General features: G+C 37.4%; 1 protein-coding gene across 3 annotated transcripts in view; it reads right to left on the bottom strand.

The window, feature by feature from the left end:
- AZI2 (5-azacytidine induced 2) overlaps positions 1-17,057 on the bottom strand; it is a 37,554-nt gene extending 20,497 nt beyond the window's left edge. For 2 of the 3 annotated variants that reach the window (XR_010883474.1, XM_067291485.1), the window contains exons 1-6: positions 16,867-17,057; positions 9,306-9,535; positions 7,378-7,503; positions 6,956-7,055; positions 4,885-5,033; positions 1,140-1,201 (exon numbers count right to left, since the gene is read on the bottom strand). Coding sequence is in view for 2 of the 3 variants with exons in the window: in XM_067291485.1 (XP_067147586.1) it covers positions 1,140-1,201; positions 4,885-5,033; positions 6,956-7,055; positions 7,378-7,503; positions 9,306-9,530 (662 nt within the window). In the remaining variant the exon portion in view is untranslated. The remainder of the gene's footprint in view (positions 1-1,139; positions 1,202-4,884; positions 5,034-6,955; positions 7,056-7,377; positions 7,504-9,305; positions 9,536-16,866) is intronic. The other variant, XM_067291484.1, reaches the window with a different exon arrangement.
- Positions 17,058-19,678: the final 2,621 nt, after the last annotated feature.

Raw genomic sequence — 19,678 nt, 5'->3', positions numbered from 1 at the left:
CACCCTAAAGAGCTAGTTACAGCAGGCATTTTAAGATTCAGTCAATGCAAAAATATTACAGCCCACAGATTTTTGCAGAACATACTCCATAAGTATCTTATACCTGAGCTTCATGCACTTAGGCATTCTGGGGAAACACTTAAAAGCTACTGTAGAACGTCACCTATAATGCCCTATATCTGTTTGACAGCTGAAAGCTCCTCTGCTCTTCTCATTTTTATTGTTACCCCAAAATTTGAAGATTCTGGGTATAAAATCATGGGCAAAGGTGTACAGCAAGATATCTTCACCCAGATTCATTCTTAGCAATCATGGGCTTCTGAAGAGAGATGAGTATGGTCATTGATGAAAGTGCTGATAAAGATAATACTAAATCATACATTGTGAAATAATCACAATATAACTGAAACCATCTTTAGAAAAAGTAGCTGTTATGTATTCCATTCCTTTTCTCACCTGAGCATAATCATGGCTTTAGGAGTTTTCTTTTATATTCTTTCCCAACCAATGCCAACCTGAACCTGTCTTGATGGATCATTGCCCTCCTAATCGCTTACTTCATTACATTAGTCCTAAGATTCATAAGAAACCAGACACCAGCAGAGGCAGATCTAGTCCTTTAAAGGGTGAGATCACACAATGGCTCCTCAATACTAAAGAAATTTTAAAGGAATAAAATGTCTTCTGGTAGAAATTTTATTCCATTGCACTAAGTAAAATACATGTTCCAACACTAAACAAGAGTTTTGAAGCTACCACCTACAGAAACACAAAAACCTCCACATGTGCAGAACTGTGAAATTCCTATGGCCAAGAGCAGACTCAGAAGTTAAACTACCACCTCCTCAAGTCAACTGATTATTAAAAAGCCAATTTTTAAATCCAAGATAATTTAAGTCTCATTTTCTGTACATCAATCTGAAGATGTAAATGTTTTCTTCTTCTCACTATCATCCTGGTCTATAAACATAGAAAAGAAAAGAAAATGACAATGCTTTTGATAAATGGAGTATACTTGGGCTTGAAATTTATGTAGATTGAAAGACTTGTTTGTACATGCTGCAAGAAAATCTACTAGTTCAAACAAACATTTCTCAATAAACTAATAATAAAACACAAAAGCCACTCGATTTTCATACCTCTGAACGTTTTGGCTTTGAAGAAGGTCTCCATTTAGTGGATTTTCTTCTTGAGCCTGGTCCTGCATAACAGTGAGGGGAAGGGAGGAGGGACAGGAAATGAGCAGATGAGTACAGATCTATTAACTGAAAATACTGCAGTGAAACAACAGGTTATCTTGTAGTTTATATTAAAATTCAGAAGTACAGTAGTCTTCATTTTTTTAAGCTGCAGCAGTTTTCAAAATGGGCAGAAAGACTTCTACTAAGAATTTCCACTTAAAAATGCTTAACTTTACCTACTTAATGAGTTCATGCCTGAGCCATGCTTTCCTGTAAAAAAAATAGCATGGGTAATCTTCCAGCATGCAGATTCTACAAGTCTAGCCAACAAGCTTCAAACCAGCCATGATTCTGTATTCTTGGCAGCTGAGCCCCTGGAATTTGTGCTTCTTTGAAAAGCACAAATTGAGGAAGGCTGTTAACTCCCAAAGAGTTTGGCACATGTTTTAAAAAAGAAAGAAAAAAAAAAAAAGTAGTAATCAGTCTTTCTCTTGTTCATTCCCTGTCCCAGGATATAAAGAACTTTTAAGTTACAACAAACTGTTTCAGTATAGATTTAATTCCACGAGTTATTTTTATGTTAGAACATAAGTTCTCCCTTAAGTCTACAAGATGCTTGAAGTGATACGTACAAGCAGTCTCACTGAAGTCAACAGGACTGTTAACAAATCAGACGCTGTGCTTACTTCAGCGATCACTATCTTTGTGATGCTTCTATTTTAAGTTTTCATTCATATCCATTTTCTTCCTGTTCCCTTCCTACTACACCTTTATCTCTAGCCAAACCTGTTACCTGAATCTAACTGTTACTGTGGTTTCATGATGGCCTATTTTAATTTCAAGTAACTTGCTGGTACAGCGCACAGATTATATTCAGCTACAGTGCAAAACCTGAATAAGAGTATCTAAAATAGAGAGCTCCTGAAAACATTAATTTAATTAAAAACAATAAAAAGGAAAATAGCATCTGGGTTTGAAACAATGCTGACCTGTCATTGCCCATTCATCATATTTCTGTGTGTTTCACCTGACAACTCCCCCTACCTTTTGAAGATTTTCCCACCATTTGTCAAAGAATCAATTTCATAGATCAAAAAACTTCCAGCTGCACTACATTACCCCACATTTGAAAACTTGTTCATTTTTATTTCTTACATTGACCAGTTATCAGGATCAAAAGAGAAATGATATATTAAAAAAAAGCTCTTCCTTGAATTCCCTCTTTACAAAGGCTACTATTATAAACATTATTTAAACATTGTCATGTCTAGTATTCTTTATGAACATTATTTAAGTCTCTTCTTTCTTGTAGCATTCACTCTTGCAACACAATCTGCAATCCTTAATTATTTATGTGGCTTTTACCCTATTCTATAAAATTACCTGGAAACACCAACACTGCACACCAGTTACAGTATGTCTTCAAAATTTACAAGTTACTGAAAATATCATTAAGAACCCCAGACGCAAGTGAAGAGAGTCAACAGTAACAAAAATTAATAAAACACCTCCCATGTCCATGTAACAGGCTTTATCCCCACCTAGTGGAAAAAACACAGACTAAACCCAAGACAAGACATTTGATGCAGTTAAGCGTGTCCACGTAAACTAGGAGTGGAGCATGAGAGCGGCAGATCTGTGGAACCACACTCAGTACTGAGGACCCAACGCTCCAACTACGTATGCTTTGAGAGCACCTACGGGAAGGACGTCACTTCAGGCTAGCTCTAGTCTGGTCTCTGGGTGCCCAGTATAGGTTGGGGTGCATCCTGACAGTTTCATCCACAAGGAATCCAGTTCCCATACTCCAGACTGCTCCATAATGCAAGGCACAGTAGGCAGCAATGATTAGGAGATTTGCTTCAAAAGTACATTTCTGCAGTAATTTAAATGTGTCCATAAGAAAGAGTCAAACAAACATTCCCAAATTAAACCAAATCCTGTTTGTAGGAAGGGTGATGGCCATGCAAGGATTCTATTTGAGAGTCCTACATACCTTAAATATTGACTCATTCAGAAATACTACAGGAATCAAAAATCTGATAATCAGAATGATTAACAGCCATAAGGAACTTAGACCATCAGTAACAATAAATTAACCTGCCTTCCTGAAACAATCACATTTACAACTTTCAGACATACTGTGCAACTTCAACATGACTGCAGAGTCCTAGAGACTGCCATCGTACCTTCTACCAAAGCTAAGGTGTAAGGCAGTAGGCATGCACTAGACACAATGTTTTTATAGCTTACTTTAATGCATTTTATTACTGTTAAACTACCTTGACATTCCTTTTTGAGATGCTAACCACATCTACCATATACTGTAAGTTTCTCAAAACAGACAGCTGCCCCAGAAGCACCAGGGAAGGGCACCAAAAGACGTATGGCAAGACTTTGGAAATGAGTTTCATTCCAGGTCCTAAATGGGAAGTGTTCTGTAGTGACCATATTTTTTATGCTGCATTTTCTCCAAGCAAATCATCTTCCACAAGCCTTTCTCCCTACCCCAACACCACTATAGCTCCTTTTTACTGTCCTATCCCAAGACCTGTGGGACTGAACAGAGGCAAAAAAAGTGGACACCGTCTTTACCCTTAAAATATACTTGACTGATTCATCTTGGATCTCCTTTTATGTATTATTATCCCACTTATCAGTTCCACCCCACAATTCCTGCCTTCTCATCCTGAATTCCTCATCTAATTTCAGGCTTCACAGATCTCTTTCACTCAATCTCTGCATGAGGAGTCAGGGATAAGACAGAGACCAAGTGGACATTTTTACTGGTTCCTTCAACGTCCTTATAACCTACTTGTACAACTAGTTCCATCCTCTTCTAGTTCTTTACATTTTCATGTTTTCTCTACTCCCAATTCTCCTTCTCCCACTGCCACTGTCAGTGCTAGTTTCAGACATTCAAATCCTACTATATCTTTCTGCTGTTTCAGCTATTTCCTGTGGATATCTCAAGGTAAGATCCCAACGATCAGTTCTCTGGTTCTCATCTCTATCCAGGTCCAGTATAATCAGTTTACAAAATGCCAGCTCTGCCCCCCCTATAACTGTGAGAAGGAATAGGCTCAATTAGCCTTGCAGATTTACCATACCTAAAAACTATTCAACAAGATGAGAGATACTCATGCAGATAGAATCTTAAATTTTTTCATATGCTAAGGGAAAAGAAAGGAAAAAAGAAAGAAAGAAAGAAAGAAAGAAAAAAAAAGCACTACACTGACCATGCTTGAACTTGACCAAATTTGCAGGGATCCCCTCCCCCCTGGTTAAAGAATGCATCTCATTACAAAAAATCACTTCCCTGACAAGCTTCGTGCCACTACCCCAAAGAAAAGTGCTAGAGCTCCTTAAACACAAAGTTCATGAGGTCTTTACGAAAAGCATTTTATCATTCCCTTAAGAAGCTCAACCCAAGACAAATACCAGCACAGAACACTTCAGTCTGAATGGCTACTTAAAAGAAATTGTAAAGCTTCATTTTCTGTTGCTTATAATGGCAACTGCTGGGAAATCTCACCTGTGTAAGCACGCTATTTCCAAGAAGCTAAGCTTAATTTTACTAAGATGGTCATTTTTCACTCAGTTACATACTTGTTTACCTTCTATTTTGCCCGAAGAAGGGATTTAAGATATTATTATAACACAGTCAAGTCTATTAATAAAATTTCCTTAAAAATAAAGATACCTTCTGCTTGGATTTTTGCAGCTCCTTTCTGAGATTGTTGCACTCTTTCTTGAGCTTTTCTAGATCCTGCTCCAGACTGTGCACTTTCAGGTCACTGTTCAGCTTCTCTATTTCCCAGCTAGACTGAGTACTATTCAGATTTTTCATCACTGTAAGAAGACAAGCAAGACAATCAGAGTTCAGTCTCAGTTCAAGGAATGTGACTCAATACATAAGGTTTCACCTCTCCTTTCCTAAACAGTTTCCATTAATCAGCTTATGCCCTACAAATCCTCATCCTGAAGAAACTGCTATCAGTCTGTAACAGCAAAAAAAATAGTAACACTGGTGAAGATGTTGGCAAAAAAAAAAAAGTTATTTTCTGAGTTCAAAGCACAGAGCCCTACTTTCCAGGAATGTTGTGGAAATTTTATAAAGAAAAAAAAAAGCATTAACATAAAAAGTCACTGAGAAATACAAAATTCAATTGCTGGTGAACACTCCATATAGCTACTAACTTTCTTACTTCTTACACTTTGAAAACATAAGCCTTTTCCCTCCAGATTTATAGTGTTACCTGATTTACCCTAAATTTTTTCCAATTTTGGAAAGCAAGTAGTTCCAAACAGAACAGCAAAAAATACTATCAAAACAAAAGGGTAAAGTCTTGAGGTTACATATGCCTTTGTATTAGACAGAAAAAAATTCACATGCACGCTATACTAAGAAGCAACATAAGATGATCCTAACATCAAGTCAGCAGTCGAGGAGAAAAAAGAACATAATAAGAAGAAATCCCCCAAGTTTTCAAGTCCATAGTACACACTCTGCAAGATTTAATAATTTACACAAGCCTAAGCTACACAGATTTTTCTTAAGTAATCAGAGCCATGGTTCAAAGCCCACTTAGATTAAAACTGATTACTAAATAACACTTGAAATCACCACATTTTCAGAGCTCTCTATCAACTCAGCACTTACATCCTTACACCATGATGTCCTCAACAATGGTACTGCTGCTAAGTGTGGTCTGTTATTGTAGGTTCAAAAAAAATTGTGCAGTGGAAGTAGCACATTACACGCTTGAGGTCCTCATGGAAAGTAATGCAATTCAAGCATAGCAAAACTTACAAGCATCTTTCAAGTGATAGCATTTGTACAGAATCTGAAGTCCAGGATATATATTTTCACATCTCTAACTTTACACATGCAGATGGCATATTCTCCTTCTCTTTTTTTATATAATAGTGCATTAATAAAGACTTTTTATAATGTTTTATTTTACATCTACACAGTGCTCAAACAAATTCACTAACAGGAGTTGGATTTCGGAATTGCCAACACACACTGTGTTTGTTCTTCCTTCCTCCTTCCAGCAGAGGCACTACCACCAGCATCTCTCCCCCCCTTCTCAACCTCCAGCCTTTAAAGAGTTGTTGTCCACCACAGCTACTGCTGTATCTTCTTGTACCTGTCATATCCCAACAATGAGACACAGCACTATACCAGATTATCTGCAGGTACCAGAGGAAGTGGCAATGACAGGGTAGTATTTTATATTTGAGCAAGTATTCTCCCTGCCCTGCTCTGGGAAAATGGTGGTGGGGTCAAGATAGATTCAGGTCCAGCCTGCAGACTAGCCAGTGCATTATGTTGATCTAAGAGACAAGCAATAGACCTACATTAAAGCACTATATAGTATTAATGGTTTTGTTAGCACTTTCTCTTATTTAGAGATGTACCTAGATGTGTACATTCTGCTATTGCAAAAACATAAGTTTACTGAACAGTATTTCTAGATGTACGTGACTAGCCTATTGAACTGTAAGGTTGTGCACCTTTCAAATTACTAGAATAACCTGCAGTGGAAAATCACAACAGCCTCAGATCTTTACCGTGGAGTTTCTTGCCTACAACAATCTAACATGCATGCCACCATATGCCAGAACAAACATATGCAAGCTTGAAGTTCCTCATTACAGTGTATAGCTCTCTCTCTATACACAGGCTTAAACCTCCTGATGTGCTGAGTTCACAGCATAACCACTAAAAGTAGTCAACATATATTAAGATGGAATAACCAGATATGTACCTTGTTGAGTTTCCACTTCAGTTCTCAGTTGTAAGAGTTCTACCTCTTTAGACTGCAACTGCTCATTCAAGTTTTTCAAGGATTCTGAAGTTTCTTTCATCTATTTTCAGAAAAAAAACTTGTGAAGATTTTTTCTATCATATCTGCCAATTCAACTTTTTTTTAAAAAAAAGAAAGAAAAAATATTAATTCTTTCATTGTTTTGAGGTGCCCTTCTAGTATTAGCCGAGCCCAGTAATAAAATTGAGACACATGAAACTATTGTTATTCTTATATAAAATATCACCATGTACTTTAAAAAACAAAATGAGCAATAAAACAAATACCACTGATCTTCAGCCAGTAAAATATATTCTTCGGTAAATATTTACTAACTATGCTGTACTTCCATAACATGCATTTAAGTCATTAAACAGTCATACCATTTTATCCAGTTTGTTTTTCAGACCATCTCTCTCAATGCAGGCCTCTCGATAGGCTTGGTAAGCCTTATTTACTTGTTCACGTCCAACAGAACTGCACTCCTCTTCCAGTCGGGAGCCAATGAGCTAAAAGTTTAACAAACAAAAGAAATAAGAACTTTCCTGTGTTATATTCAGAATAGCGAAATTCAGTAAGTGCAGCTAGTTAATATTTTACAGCCTGCAACATTGAACTAATAGTTTTTATGTTTTTTGGAAAATAAATTCAAATACATTTCATATGGACCAAAACTTTACATAAGTGCAATGAAAGCTGTCTGTAAATTCTGCAGATCTCTAACCATACTTAGGGCTTGCTAGGAGTATTTAAAAACCATCCACAGACCAAGACTACTCACGCTGACAACTCCTTAATCATATTTTTGCCAAGTTTTTCAAGATGTACAAACTGCTTTTTGGAAAAAAGAGTTTTTAGCATATAAAGACATGACATACAGGAAATTCAGAGCAAACTGAATATAATTTTTATTAATGAAACAAAGATTGCTAATAAAACATTGATTTTTTTTCAGTGTATTTATATGAGAAAAGCCAAAGCAATTTTCTTTCTTTTTTTTTTTAAATTAACAAAAAACTATTGACTTCCAAATCCACTGCTATCTCATTGAAGGGGCAGCTGCTGAGGTAAGAGGGACAAGGGGGAATAAGCACTACCTACTAGACTGTCATGAAAGAGGGCAGCAGAATAATAACACATTCTGTATTTTTAATAAAACAGCAAGTCTGTAAAAGTTCAAATTACATCTGTCTATATAAAGAGTTATTGTTCATTCTGTTTATCCTGCACACTTGCTTTAAAAATACAGAGGAGGTTAAAGGCATTCAAGCATATCTAACACAAATATTTGTGAACTGATTTATAAACTTTTTCTATCCCCAGCATCCTCACATGACCTTATACACAGGAAGAGCTCAGCAAGTTTTGGGCAAAGTAAATTCTGTCAAATTGGTCACCAGAAATTCCAGCATAAGTATTTCCAAAATATGCTAAACATGACTCAAATTCTTCATTCTAAGGACGAAAAACAATACACATATATTTAGATGTTTTAAGTTTTTAAGAGTCAGTAGCACATACTTAGGACTCCGTCCTAATACACTTCTCACTTCTAACTATCTTATATTAATAAGAAACAATCCATTAAAATCAAGACCTTTCGCAATACAAAGACACTACTGAATGATTTTTATACGTTTAGCAATAGTTTTCTTTACTTGGGGAGTAACAACTGCATCATGATCAATTCTTAGATGTAATGAACTTTGCTACACTAATGCCATGAGCAATCACATATAAAAAGCAAATTTTTAGATTAAAGTTTTAGAATTACTGCATCAAATAGTCAGCCAACACTTTTATGTTAAGCATTTTAACTTTGTATTTCATGTTTGAGCTGGCTATTAGCTATACCTAGTTAGATATTCTCTACCAACCAATTTTTCCTGATGATGTCAGTATGTTAACCCCAAGAGATTCTTTTAATAGACAATTTATGGATTCTGGCAACCTATGGACTGGGCACTTCACTGTTCAACAACACTAGGCTAGATGACCCCAAGTTAATAAGTACTCTAAAGAGGCAGATGAGATGCAGTAATGATCTAATGCAACTACACTTCCTTCTGAGTCAAACTGGTATCTTTGCATGGCACTACTGCACTGGATCACACACACACAATAAGAATCAAAAAAAAACAGTATGAGATAACTGGACTACCAGAGGAAAAAAATGTGTTTCATTTAAGTAGGTAAGGTAATTTACCAGAATTTTTTTTTTTAACTTGGAAATAATTAATATCTGCTCTGCCATCCAAATATGAGAGCAAAAGTAGCGCTACCAGAAGGTGGTCAACTGAATTTTTCTTACCTTCTCTTCCAGAATTCTCACTCTTTTCTTTAAGAAGGAATTCTCCTTCTCTGTCTCCTTTAGTCGTTTCTTAATATCTTCATATGCAGTGACAAGAGCAAAGTGTGAGGCCACAGACTCATCTCCACTATAAGATGAAACAGGAACCTCGCCATCTCTCTTGTGAGTGTTGTCTGCTTTTTCATGGTTCAAAATACAGATGTCATCTTCTACCAACTCCTCCATGACAGCTGTTTAAAAAGACAGGTAAGACTGTAAAATTTTCACAAAGATAAATTCACCAGGAGTATCCAGTTTGAAAACCCTCAGAAAAAATACTGCAGGGTGTTTTGTCTAAGTATAACAAAGCTGAATAATTAGGAAATATCTTAAACTTGCAGAAAATCTTGAAACTCATTTTACATTGAAAGTCTACTATTCAGAAAAGAAACACATCTTGCACTTTTACTTTTGATAAAAATCTTTGAGTACATATCATATTTATGAACTCCAAAATTTCCTTCTATTAAGGCTTAGTGCCATTCTAGAATGTGGCTGGTACCAAGTATTTGAAACTCCAAAGGAATATCCTACTACAGTTTTTGTAAGTCAGCACTGAACTATAGTAAAAGAGGTTATTTTATAGTTGTAAGGAAGCTACTAATTACTATGTTTCCCAAGCACAAGTGCCAAAAGGAAGGTATTTCTTTTGATTAGTTCTTGAAAGCAAATATTTTATACATTTCGCAAACTTTAAAACAGAACCTTAATGCACAATAACAGATCATTAAAGAGGCTGAATGAGCTATTCCTTACTTACTATTCAAGTGACCATTGTATTCATGCCCAACAAAATGAAAGAAAACCCAAGACTTCAGACTGACACCATTTTCAAATAAATCCAGAGAGTAACTGGATTAAGTACACTCATTTAAAAATTTTACTATTTTTAACACTGCCATAAGACCACTTAGAGCCGCCAGAGCACACATACTTTGTAAAACAAAAAGTTGTTGATATTTTGAGATCACCCCCACTCCTCCCCTTTAAAGAGCATTTTTGTTTTTGGAAAGGAGTACTACTCTTGAAACCAACAGCACTTTTCCCACTCCCCCAGAATAAACAGACCTTTACAATTCCTAAGAGATCTTGTTAAGCTAGTCAGTCATGATCTGAAAGGAAACATCTTAGCATGCTGTATTCTAAATAGCTTTTATTTTTCTCCCATCAAAAAGTACATAAATACAGTTATTCCAAAAAAACATAGCTTAATCTTTAAACTATATATATATATAAAAAAACCCCACACCATAGACAAGTGAGACAAAAAAAAACTATTAAAAAACCTACAAAAAAATCAAGATAAGAGTTAATTTAAAAGAATTTTAACGATTTATCAGTAAACATCCGTCTGTTTCCCGTGCTTACTGAATATTCCTTTCATTGGGTATTTCAAAAGGTTTCAGATCTCAATCTGTAGAACTATATGCTATAACTTCGTAACATATAAGAAAAGTGCAACGACTTCTGTATTGGATAGCTGCAGGAACACTCAAAAGGTAAGCTGCAATATACCTACTACCAACTGAGCTATACATTAGACATAGGGAAGAAGACTCATTAAAAAAAATAGAAGAAAGATATCTAAATAAATAAGCACAGCCCAAAAACCAAAACACAAACAACAACAAAAAAACCCAAACAGAAGAACAGTTTATCTCTACAATGCAAAAGCTTTCTGAAGTACTTTGAAAGAAAAAAATAAATGTGAAGTTCCACCTCCTGCACCTGCTCAGTCTCTATTAGAAGCAAAATAAAACATATAATCTCATACAAGAATAAAACCTGGCTGTTAAACAGCACAAGATCAGCAGCGCTCTCAAGGTCACGGTCAAATGCACACTTCACTTGGCTCTTTGTTGTGGTGTCAGGAGACAAAAACAAACAAACAAGCAAGCAAAAACAAAAAAAAAACAAGAAAACCCCCACAACCAGAGATAGCATGCTCACAAATACATTTTTCTCCTCAAGGAAGTCTGTTGGGATAGTAAAATTCTGGAGAGAAACCCTTAGAAGGCTTTAAACAAAGCAGAACTGGCTTTATCTGTAAGAAAACTATGACTACATCTGTAAATTTCTAATTTTACTGTTCAGTGATAGGAATCAAAATCTAGTTTCTCTAGTATTATTTGAGGCTTTAAAAAAAATACAATCTGTAAGTAACAGAGAAAGGCTTTCTGAAACAAACCGCGTAGCAGATTATTCCACAAGTTACAACTCCTCAAATGCGGCAGTCCCAGAAGGGTTTGCAAGATGGCTTGCTGGACTCCAGCTACAAACATGAGCCAGTGTTTTATTCTGTTTAGCTTCTCCAATTCAAACAAGCTACACTTGTACGCACTATTACAAATGCCAGAGAGCTGTCACTTTGAAACACCTCAGAGAATTTTGATCTACCCAGAGCTCCAACTCTTATAAAATTTTCCCACTAACATATTTCAAGTAATATACAGAAAGGTTAATATGAATAGAACTGATGTCCATCTCAACCTATCGACAGCAAACTTTAAAATCCCACTTAACATACACATCCCACCATGAGAAAGGAATTGCTAATATTTTGTCTGTGACAAAGTATATTATATTTTATAAAATTTTCAGAATGACTCGCACAACATGAAAAAGTCTGTTTGAAAAGATTCTTATCTTTACTTCCAGAAATAAAAACATTAAATGAACATGAGTAACAGTGTTCATATTAAATGTTCATGTTTTCAGAAAAAACAACACTGTGTTCACAGGATGTAACACTAAGTTCTACCAAAAGTAATTACGTCCACTGCTTATAAGCATGAGTTTGAATAGCGGGCACTGCTGAAGCTTTCTTTCATGTTTGCAACCCTCACATACTGTAGAAAAGAATGGTTTCCAGAAGCCACTTCCATTGTTTATTGCCACTTAATGTAAGTTATATTATTCTCAAGATATTTAATATATTAAATCCTAAAGCTGTTCTATGTTTTCCCATTTCTTCCTTGGCAGTAATACAGCTTTTCTCTTCATAGAGCTTTACAAATATTAGTCATTAACGCCACAGGAGGTAGTTAAATATAAAACACATTTTACATAGAGGGAACACAAAAACACAGTTTAAATGAATTCCAGGATGCTGAGACTCTAACAGCAAGCAGATCACTGCATAGATTTCTATAGCTTGAAATCCTAATCCTATACTTTGGCCAGGAGTTGAGCTAGTAAAAGCAGGATTACATGAAATTTTTCCCAGTATCAAGCAGATTCCCATTCTGCCCCACCTTATGCTTTAAAGGAGAGCAGAATGGTTTTCAAAATATTTCTGAATGTCAGATGCAAACGAATTCCAAGATAATGTTTTCGTCATTCTTTTCTAGGCTACTAAGAGTCTGAATTATTTTAGTTTGTTCACCTCCCAGACTTTAGGGGTTTGATTTAACAATGGTAAAACATACCCAGTCTCCAGCTGTTAAGAACAGACTATAATTTTGTACTGGTATATCTTGCCTTACAAATAATGGTGTATGCATGCATGTATACATAAAAATAAAACATTAAATTCAACAAATATATTTGATATAAAGAAATCCTAAAAGGAGTTTGTTTCTCTACTGTGTTGCAATGCCCACCTGTATGTCAGAAAAGTTGTACTCATTTTTATCCTTTTTAAAGGCTTAAAGACACTCCAACATAGCACTGAAAAACAGAATTTCCACAGTTGACAACAAAAACTCCAGAGAGTATGCAGTGCATGATGCCTTGAACAGGCAAGGCTCCCAGGCTCCTAAGCATCCATTACTTTGCATCTCTCCATCAGGAATCTCAGGTTCTCAGTGATTCCAATTGTGCTTAGTCTGTTTTTCAGAGAAATATCTTCATTTATTACAGACACCTGCTACCCTTTTAGAGCAAAAGTTCTGCATGCACGCATCGCAGCAGGTACTAGCTTTGACCACTGTTTATCCTTCTCTACAGACAAAGTCCACAGCCCCACAGCACTCCCCAAGAATCCACACTTACAAGGACTTACAGTTCTGCAGTCTCAGCATACTTGACGGTCCTCCGAACTATGTTAGCTAAGTATCACTTTCAGTTTGCTGCCTCCAGGAAATGGAAAGTTATTGTCTCTAGGCTCACAAACCGCATCACTGCAATTCATCTATAGTGAATATTTGGGTAAGTCAGAGGAGCCAAATAAACTCAAAATCTCCTTAGGAACTACCAGCAAATTTTTCAAGCTCAAGCTTTTTACAATAAATAGTCCTCTAATTTCACAAGAAGTAGAAAAGTGTTAAAAAGTCCATTATATGACAGAAGTGCTTGATAAATTTCACTTTCTCTTAATAGTTTCGTCCTCCAGTATCTTCACTGCTAATTTGCAGATATTATGCATCCTCATCATAACGTACTCATTTTGCCTTTCCAAGGATGCTGTCACAACAACCACTTTCCCTAACACTGGCAGAAAAAGAAAAAACAGGAGACTTTGAGTCAATTAAATATTGTCTTCCAATATCCAAAGCTACTACACCATATAATCCCACCTATTATATTATCAAATTTAATTTTGAAACTAATTAGAAGCAATAGTGGAAAAGACACAAGTATGAGGAAGATGTCTTCTGGCTGTCAAACCCTTCTTCCGGCATCAAGCATAAGTTTATTCAAAGGTTACCGAGACCCCCATATGTTCTCATGCTAACACTGTCTACTACTTTAAACCAATTCTTTCCTAGTGTTTATTCAATCCCATTTTGAAGTGTTTATAAAAAACAACCATACCAACAATTAGCAAAACTAAGAGTTTTTGTTTTAATCTTCTTTTTTTTAAAGCAGACACTCCTACCTCCTGGTCATAAGCTTCCTCCTACTCAATTCAACTGTCAGGTAATTCATGTTTAATAAGTTCATAAGTTCAGTCACAAGATATTATGAAAGCCTTGTATAACTGCATTAATACTTTCAATTCTATTGCAAGCACCTCACCCATTGCACCTATGAAAGGCAAATTAATTGAATCACATTGATGGCCCTTAGTCATCCTGTAATTCACTAATACATTCAGGTTTATATCTCATTATTTCAAACAAAGCCAAACAAAAATTCTTGTTAGCAGTTCATAAGTGGATGCCTTCAAATTTTCAAGTTTCTTACGCTTCACTTCTCAAACTTCAGTTCAAGGTTTTCGATGCTTTGTTTCTTTTCCCCAAATATGTCAACAAGTTTTAGTAGCATCTACTGTTTTTATACTAAGAACACTACAAAACTATTAATTATGTGATTATATTTTAATTAATATAGTTATAATGCATATAACAAAAACATAGAATTGATTGCAAAGTTGATTCTGGATAAATCACATTAGGAAGGAGCCTCCAGAAATCCTTTTAGCAGAACCCACCATCGACTCCAGCCAAGCTAATTACTAGCATGATTCCTGTATTAATTCTGTCTTCTCCATTTTAACAAACTGGATCTCATTGCTACTTTAACTGCTTTACTGATTATGGACCCTCAATCTGGATTTCATCCGTTTAGGAAATCCTCATGAAAGAGTGAGGCCATATATCACAAGGTAAATCCACATTGCATTTCACCCCATTTTGCTCCTCATCTTTGATTATTTTTCTCAGTATCATTTATTTTACTCAAAATCTATTCTAAAGAAAACAGATACCAACAGCATGGGCAGTAATAGGTCTACACTTCGGCAATGTAGCTCTCATTTTCTTAAATACAGGCCCCTCATTTAACACTTTCCAATTATAAAGCACAATCCCCAATTCATTAGTTCTATTGATAAAATAGGAACAAAGGCTACTGGATTAGCAACTTCATGTAACAGTTTTTCCAACACTGTGAGATGACATCATACTACTCCTCCACTCTGAGTAGACTAGATAGTTTGTTCATATATTTGACCTAGTAATTTTCATGTTTACCACAGCTTTGAAAAGTCATACAGAAGACAGAGACATACTGAAACTAAATCAGAATAACTGCTGAAATTTAGATCAGTTTAAAATTATTGCTAATTTCTTTCATTTTTGCTGCACAAAGATATCACTTCATCCCTTTTTCTCTTCTTAAGATTCTTCTGCTATTTAATTTTCATTGCAAAACACAACCTAGCTTGAATCTTGGCAATCACCACTTTATACTTTCCTGTAGTTGACAAGGACTGAAAAAAATAGATAATTTTAGGTAATATGGGGGGGAGAAGGGGTTGTGAAGTAGCTAAAACTCTCATGTAATGGGATCCAGAGTTCCGCTTTTCCCAGCAAAAGAATTTAAAAGTCCTAAAGACTAAGAACCTGAGCTCTCCACTGAAAATCACTGACTTCACTACAGAGTTAATAACTCAAAATTATGCTCACTTAAGTTTTTGGGTAATATTCTCCTAGTTAAGCTCTAGTGCAATCATCTGATCAACATTTATTTTCTATTACCAGTCTTATATAAAATACCAATTATTCAAACAACAGTATTCTTGGATTTGTTTTAGTAAATACCTATGGCAGAAATTTCAGGATACACATGCCAATATATAACTGGTTTTATTAACAGCAGTAGCATTTGGTCACACATCAGTAACAAGGAAATTAAATGTTTCCCATAGCCCCAAAAAAATCTCAATCTAACAACATCAAGGAGATATCACAGAGCACCTGACCTTCAGAATCCACAGCAGACTTCATTGTTATAACAATAACTCTCCTTTCACTCCACTTTTTCCTGAATTGCCTTTCAGTATGCCGATTTTACTGCATACACACAGTGTCAGACAGCAGGGAAATTAAGGGATTCCCCCAAGCTCCTAACACCAGTAGAGCAGCTTACAGCCCAACCTGCTCTCTGCTAAATTGCTGCAGGACTGATTGAGATGATCTGAGATCAGATTAATTACCCTGCCAGGTGAAGCACCAGGATTTTAAGATATAGTTTCTTATAAACTGAAACTACCATTAGCATATAATATTATCCAAACACTCACCAGCATTCCCTCCTTTCAAAACGTGGCATGTGACAGCTATATTCCAGTCTGCTCTAATATTTCAGCACGTTTCTGTTTTCGCATCTTGCACCAATTATCCTACTTCCTCTGTTTCTTTTGCCACATTCCCCTGAATTATTGCACAAATCTCTCAACTGCTGCTGTATGAACTCATCCAGTTTTTCAGCTGAATTAGGTGTAGCCTCTTCACGAGCTTTATTGCCTACCTGAGACCCACTCCCATCTCTCGTGTTGCTACCAGGACCTTCACCCTCCCTGGGAACGGCCCTCTTTACCCAGCTATACTCTTCCTGTAGCGCAAAACCCGGCAGGGACATCACAAACGCCTCAGCAAACCTTTTCTTGCCAAGAGAACGGCTGTTTTTCACGAAAAGAAACGGAAGAGCGGCCAGACCGGCCTGAGTCCCCACAGGGGAGCATTGCTTTCCCAGGCGGCAGGAAGCCCCGTGGCCCCCTCCCCGCCCCGGGGTGCCGCAGCACGATGCAGGCCGCGGGGCAGCCCCGCCGGCCCCTCCCCCCGCGCCAGGGACCAACCTCTCCGGCCTCGCTCGGCCAGGCTCGTCAGTAACGGGCGGCCACCTCGGCGAAGAGGCAGCGCCGGCCGTCGCGGTCCCCGCTTGGGCCCCTCGGGGCTCCCATCGCTTCCGCGCCGCGGGCCCCGCCCGACGGCGCCGCCGGCCTCCGCCGCCGCGGGAAATTCCCGGGCCGCCCGGCCCCGCCCCCCGCCTTTCGAGGAAGTCAACAAACGGCTCGCGTAACGCGAACGTCGCCTTCTCGCCCTGCTTCCACCCCCAAGGGGCGGCCGCTGCTCCCGGAAGCAGAGAGGCTGTCCCCGCCCCCTGCCGGGGAGCCGGACTACGAATCCCGGCATGCAACGGGGGGCGGCGCGGAGCGCGGCACGCCGGGAAGGCGAGCCGCGCCTCCAGGGCGCAGCGCGGGTGCCGCCCTCTCTGGCCGCCGGGCACGGGGGGCGCCCAGCCCGCCCCGCCCCGCCGCGCCGCGGATGGCTCCCCCTGGAGGCGGCGGCGCCAGGCTCTCGCCCTTCAGGCCGCTGCGGCAGTCGCTGCTCGGGCTGATCGCTAGGCACAGGGACTCCATGTCGTCGCAGTCTCCAGTGCTCGCCCAGGGTGGCACGTGCGGAAAAAGCGCCTCTAACGAGTGAACCGATCTCGTCCACGCTAGCGTTCGCTCTGCACAAGTACCTGCAGCTCAAGCCATTGCCACGAGACACAAGATGGTAGCATAAGAAATTTCTCCCCTTTCAGAGGTGCACTGAATTTCCCCCCATACCGATTCAAAGTAGGAATGTAACAAAGCAATAAAGATCACAGTTCCTTTTATTGAGGAGCTGCCCTCACCTAACAAATGCATAATGTGAGAAAAACATTTACTAGTAGACTAAACACACAGCTGTTTTCTGAGCACTCCTGAACAGAAAGACTTTTTTTTAACTTTTTACACTACTAACAGCTTGAACAATTTACATAAGTGTAAGATTAAAAAGCAAGCCACAGTGTAGTGAGTTTTTTTGGTTGGTTGGTTGGTTGTTTTTGCAACAAACATGGATGAGTTCAAAGGCAGAGGTAAAAAGCAGTAGTCAGGCTCACTGTTGCTACACTGGAGTGACAAGGTAAGTACACATAACATTATCAGACAAAAACACAGCCTTTTTCTCCACCAAGTTCAAAGCAAAGCAGGAATAAGTCTTAACTGCAGTTCAGGACCTCTATTCTAGGGATGAGAACAAGCTGATTTAACAATTCTAATCTAGAGCTACAGGGGAGATGAGCTGCACTGTTGAAGACTAATTTAAAACTCATGGGTTTCCTTTCCTGCTAAGAAAACAAGCAGTTTGCTTTTATGTCATGAGAATTCTCCAGCAGAGTCCCAAAGGGCCTTTAACGCTATGTCACAAAGTCAACTGGAGCAAGGAATATGCATTAGCATGCAAAATTGATCTATAATTTATGTGGAAGAACATTCAGGTATTATGTACTCCTTAGATACAAAGTGCAATAAAGACCAAATAAAAATAGCACGTCAATCTGCTGTGGGTGGGGAACTGTCATTTGGATAAGAACTCATTAAAAAAAAAAATCTCCATTAGTCATGTTCATAGACCTCGGAACACCTTTCTTAAGTTTTCTGCATACTAAGAATTATTAAAATTTTCACCAGAAGTTTAGATTAGATATGTCTTTGGCTATTTAGGAGGCTTTTTATGAGCCAAAGTAGTACAGTGGTCTGTTTTCAGCCATGTTTTAAATACTTATTACCAAAAGCAGTGGTCATTTTTGAAGGTCCAGGACTATTATTTATGAGTTAACATCTCTTCTTGATAATTAATATGATATTTGATAATTAATATGATATAGATGCAAGTGCATATGTCCTTAAGTTACAGAACAGAGGTTTTTATTACATATATTAGCATTGATTTGAATGCGTGTCATTATGAAATCCAAAAGAAAAGCCTATAGGATCTGGACCACTGAATGTGCCCCCTGTTTTTATAAATAACATGAACATCTGACTTATTACATTTTTATTTACATATTTAATTTATAGTCTTTTCCCCATAAAAACTACAGTTCGGATTCATACATGCTGAGAAGGGTAGGAAAAAAAAAAGAAAACCAAGCAATGACCAACTTTTCAATGGTATCTGGGCAATTAAACAAAAAAGCAAGCACTTAACTTGCTAAATACAATGAGAAATTTATCACCACAAGAGGTTATTACAGTCCTGAATTTGTAATTGAGCTTCTACCATCTAAAATACTGAGCTAAATTCAGGAACCATTCTTTCTTGTGAGTACACGGCATGTATTAAAAAAACATGTCAGTGAAGAAACAGTAGCAAGCCTGCACTGCTACAGACAATATTGTACCTCATCTTTTACACTATTAACAGCAAATAACACAATATACCTGCATTTTCAGGCCTGTTTACAATATAAATCATGACATAAGTTTAAAAAAAAAATCTGAGCACAGAAGTCTATGTCCAGTCATCAAAGCCTGGCTACTATTGTTAAAATCTGGTGGCGCAGATCTATGTAAGCTTAAAAATAGTAGTGCTAAAATTAAAATCAGAACTTATCCTCATACTAGATAATCTGTTTTTTTTTCTTTGAAATGTTGAATATTTAAGTGGAGAACAGTTAATGTTGTCAGAATATCTTTTTCTGGGAAAAAGAATGATAATATTTCCTTTTCTGAAGAAAACTAGTTTTTTCTTTTTTCAGAAAAACTAGTTTATTATCACCCCAGTTTTACAGGAAGCACTGCAATGGGGTATGGATTAAAAAGCTAATTATAAAGTAAAAAAATATATATAGTAATT

This window comes from Apteryx mantelli, chromosome 2 (genome assembly GCF_036417845.1).
Source record: "Apteryx mantelli isolate bAptMan1 chromosome 2, bAptMan1.hap1, whole genome shotgun sequence".
NCBI lineage: Eukaryota > Metazoa > Chordata > Aves > Apterygiformes > Apterygidae > Apteryx > Apteryx mantelli.
The sequence above is the reverse complement of the archived record's forward strand: the minus strand, read 5'-3'. Positions and strand labels throughout refer to the sequence as shown.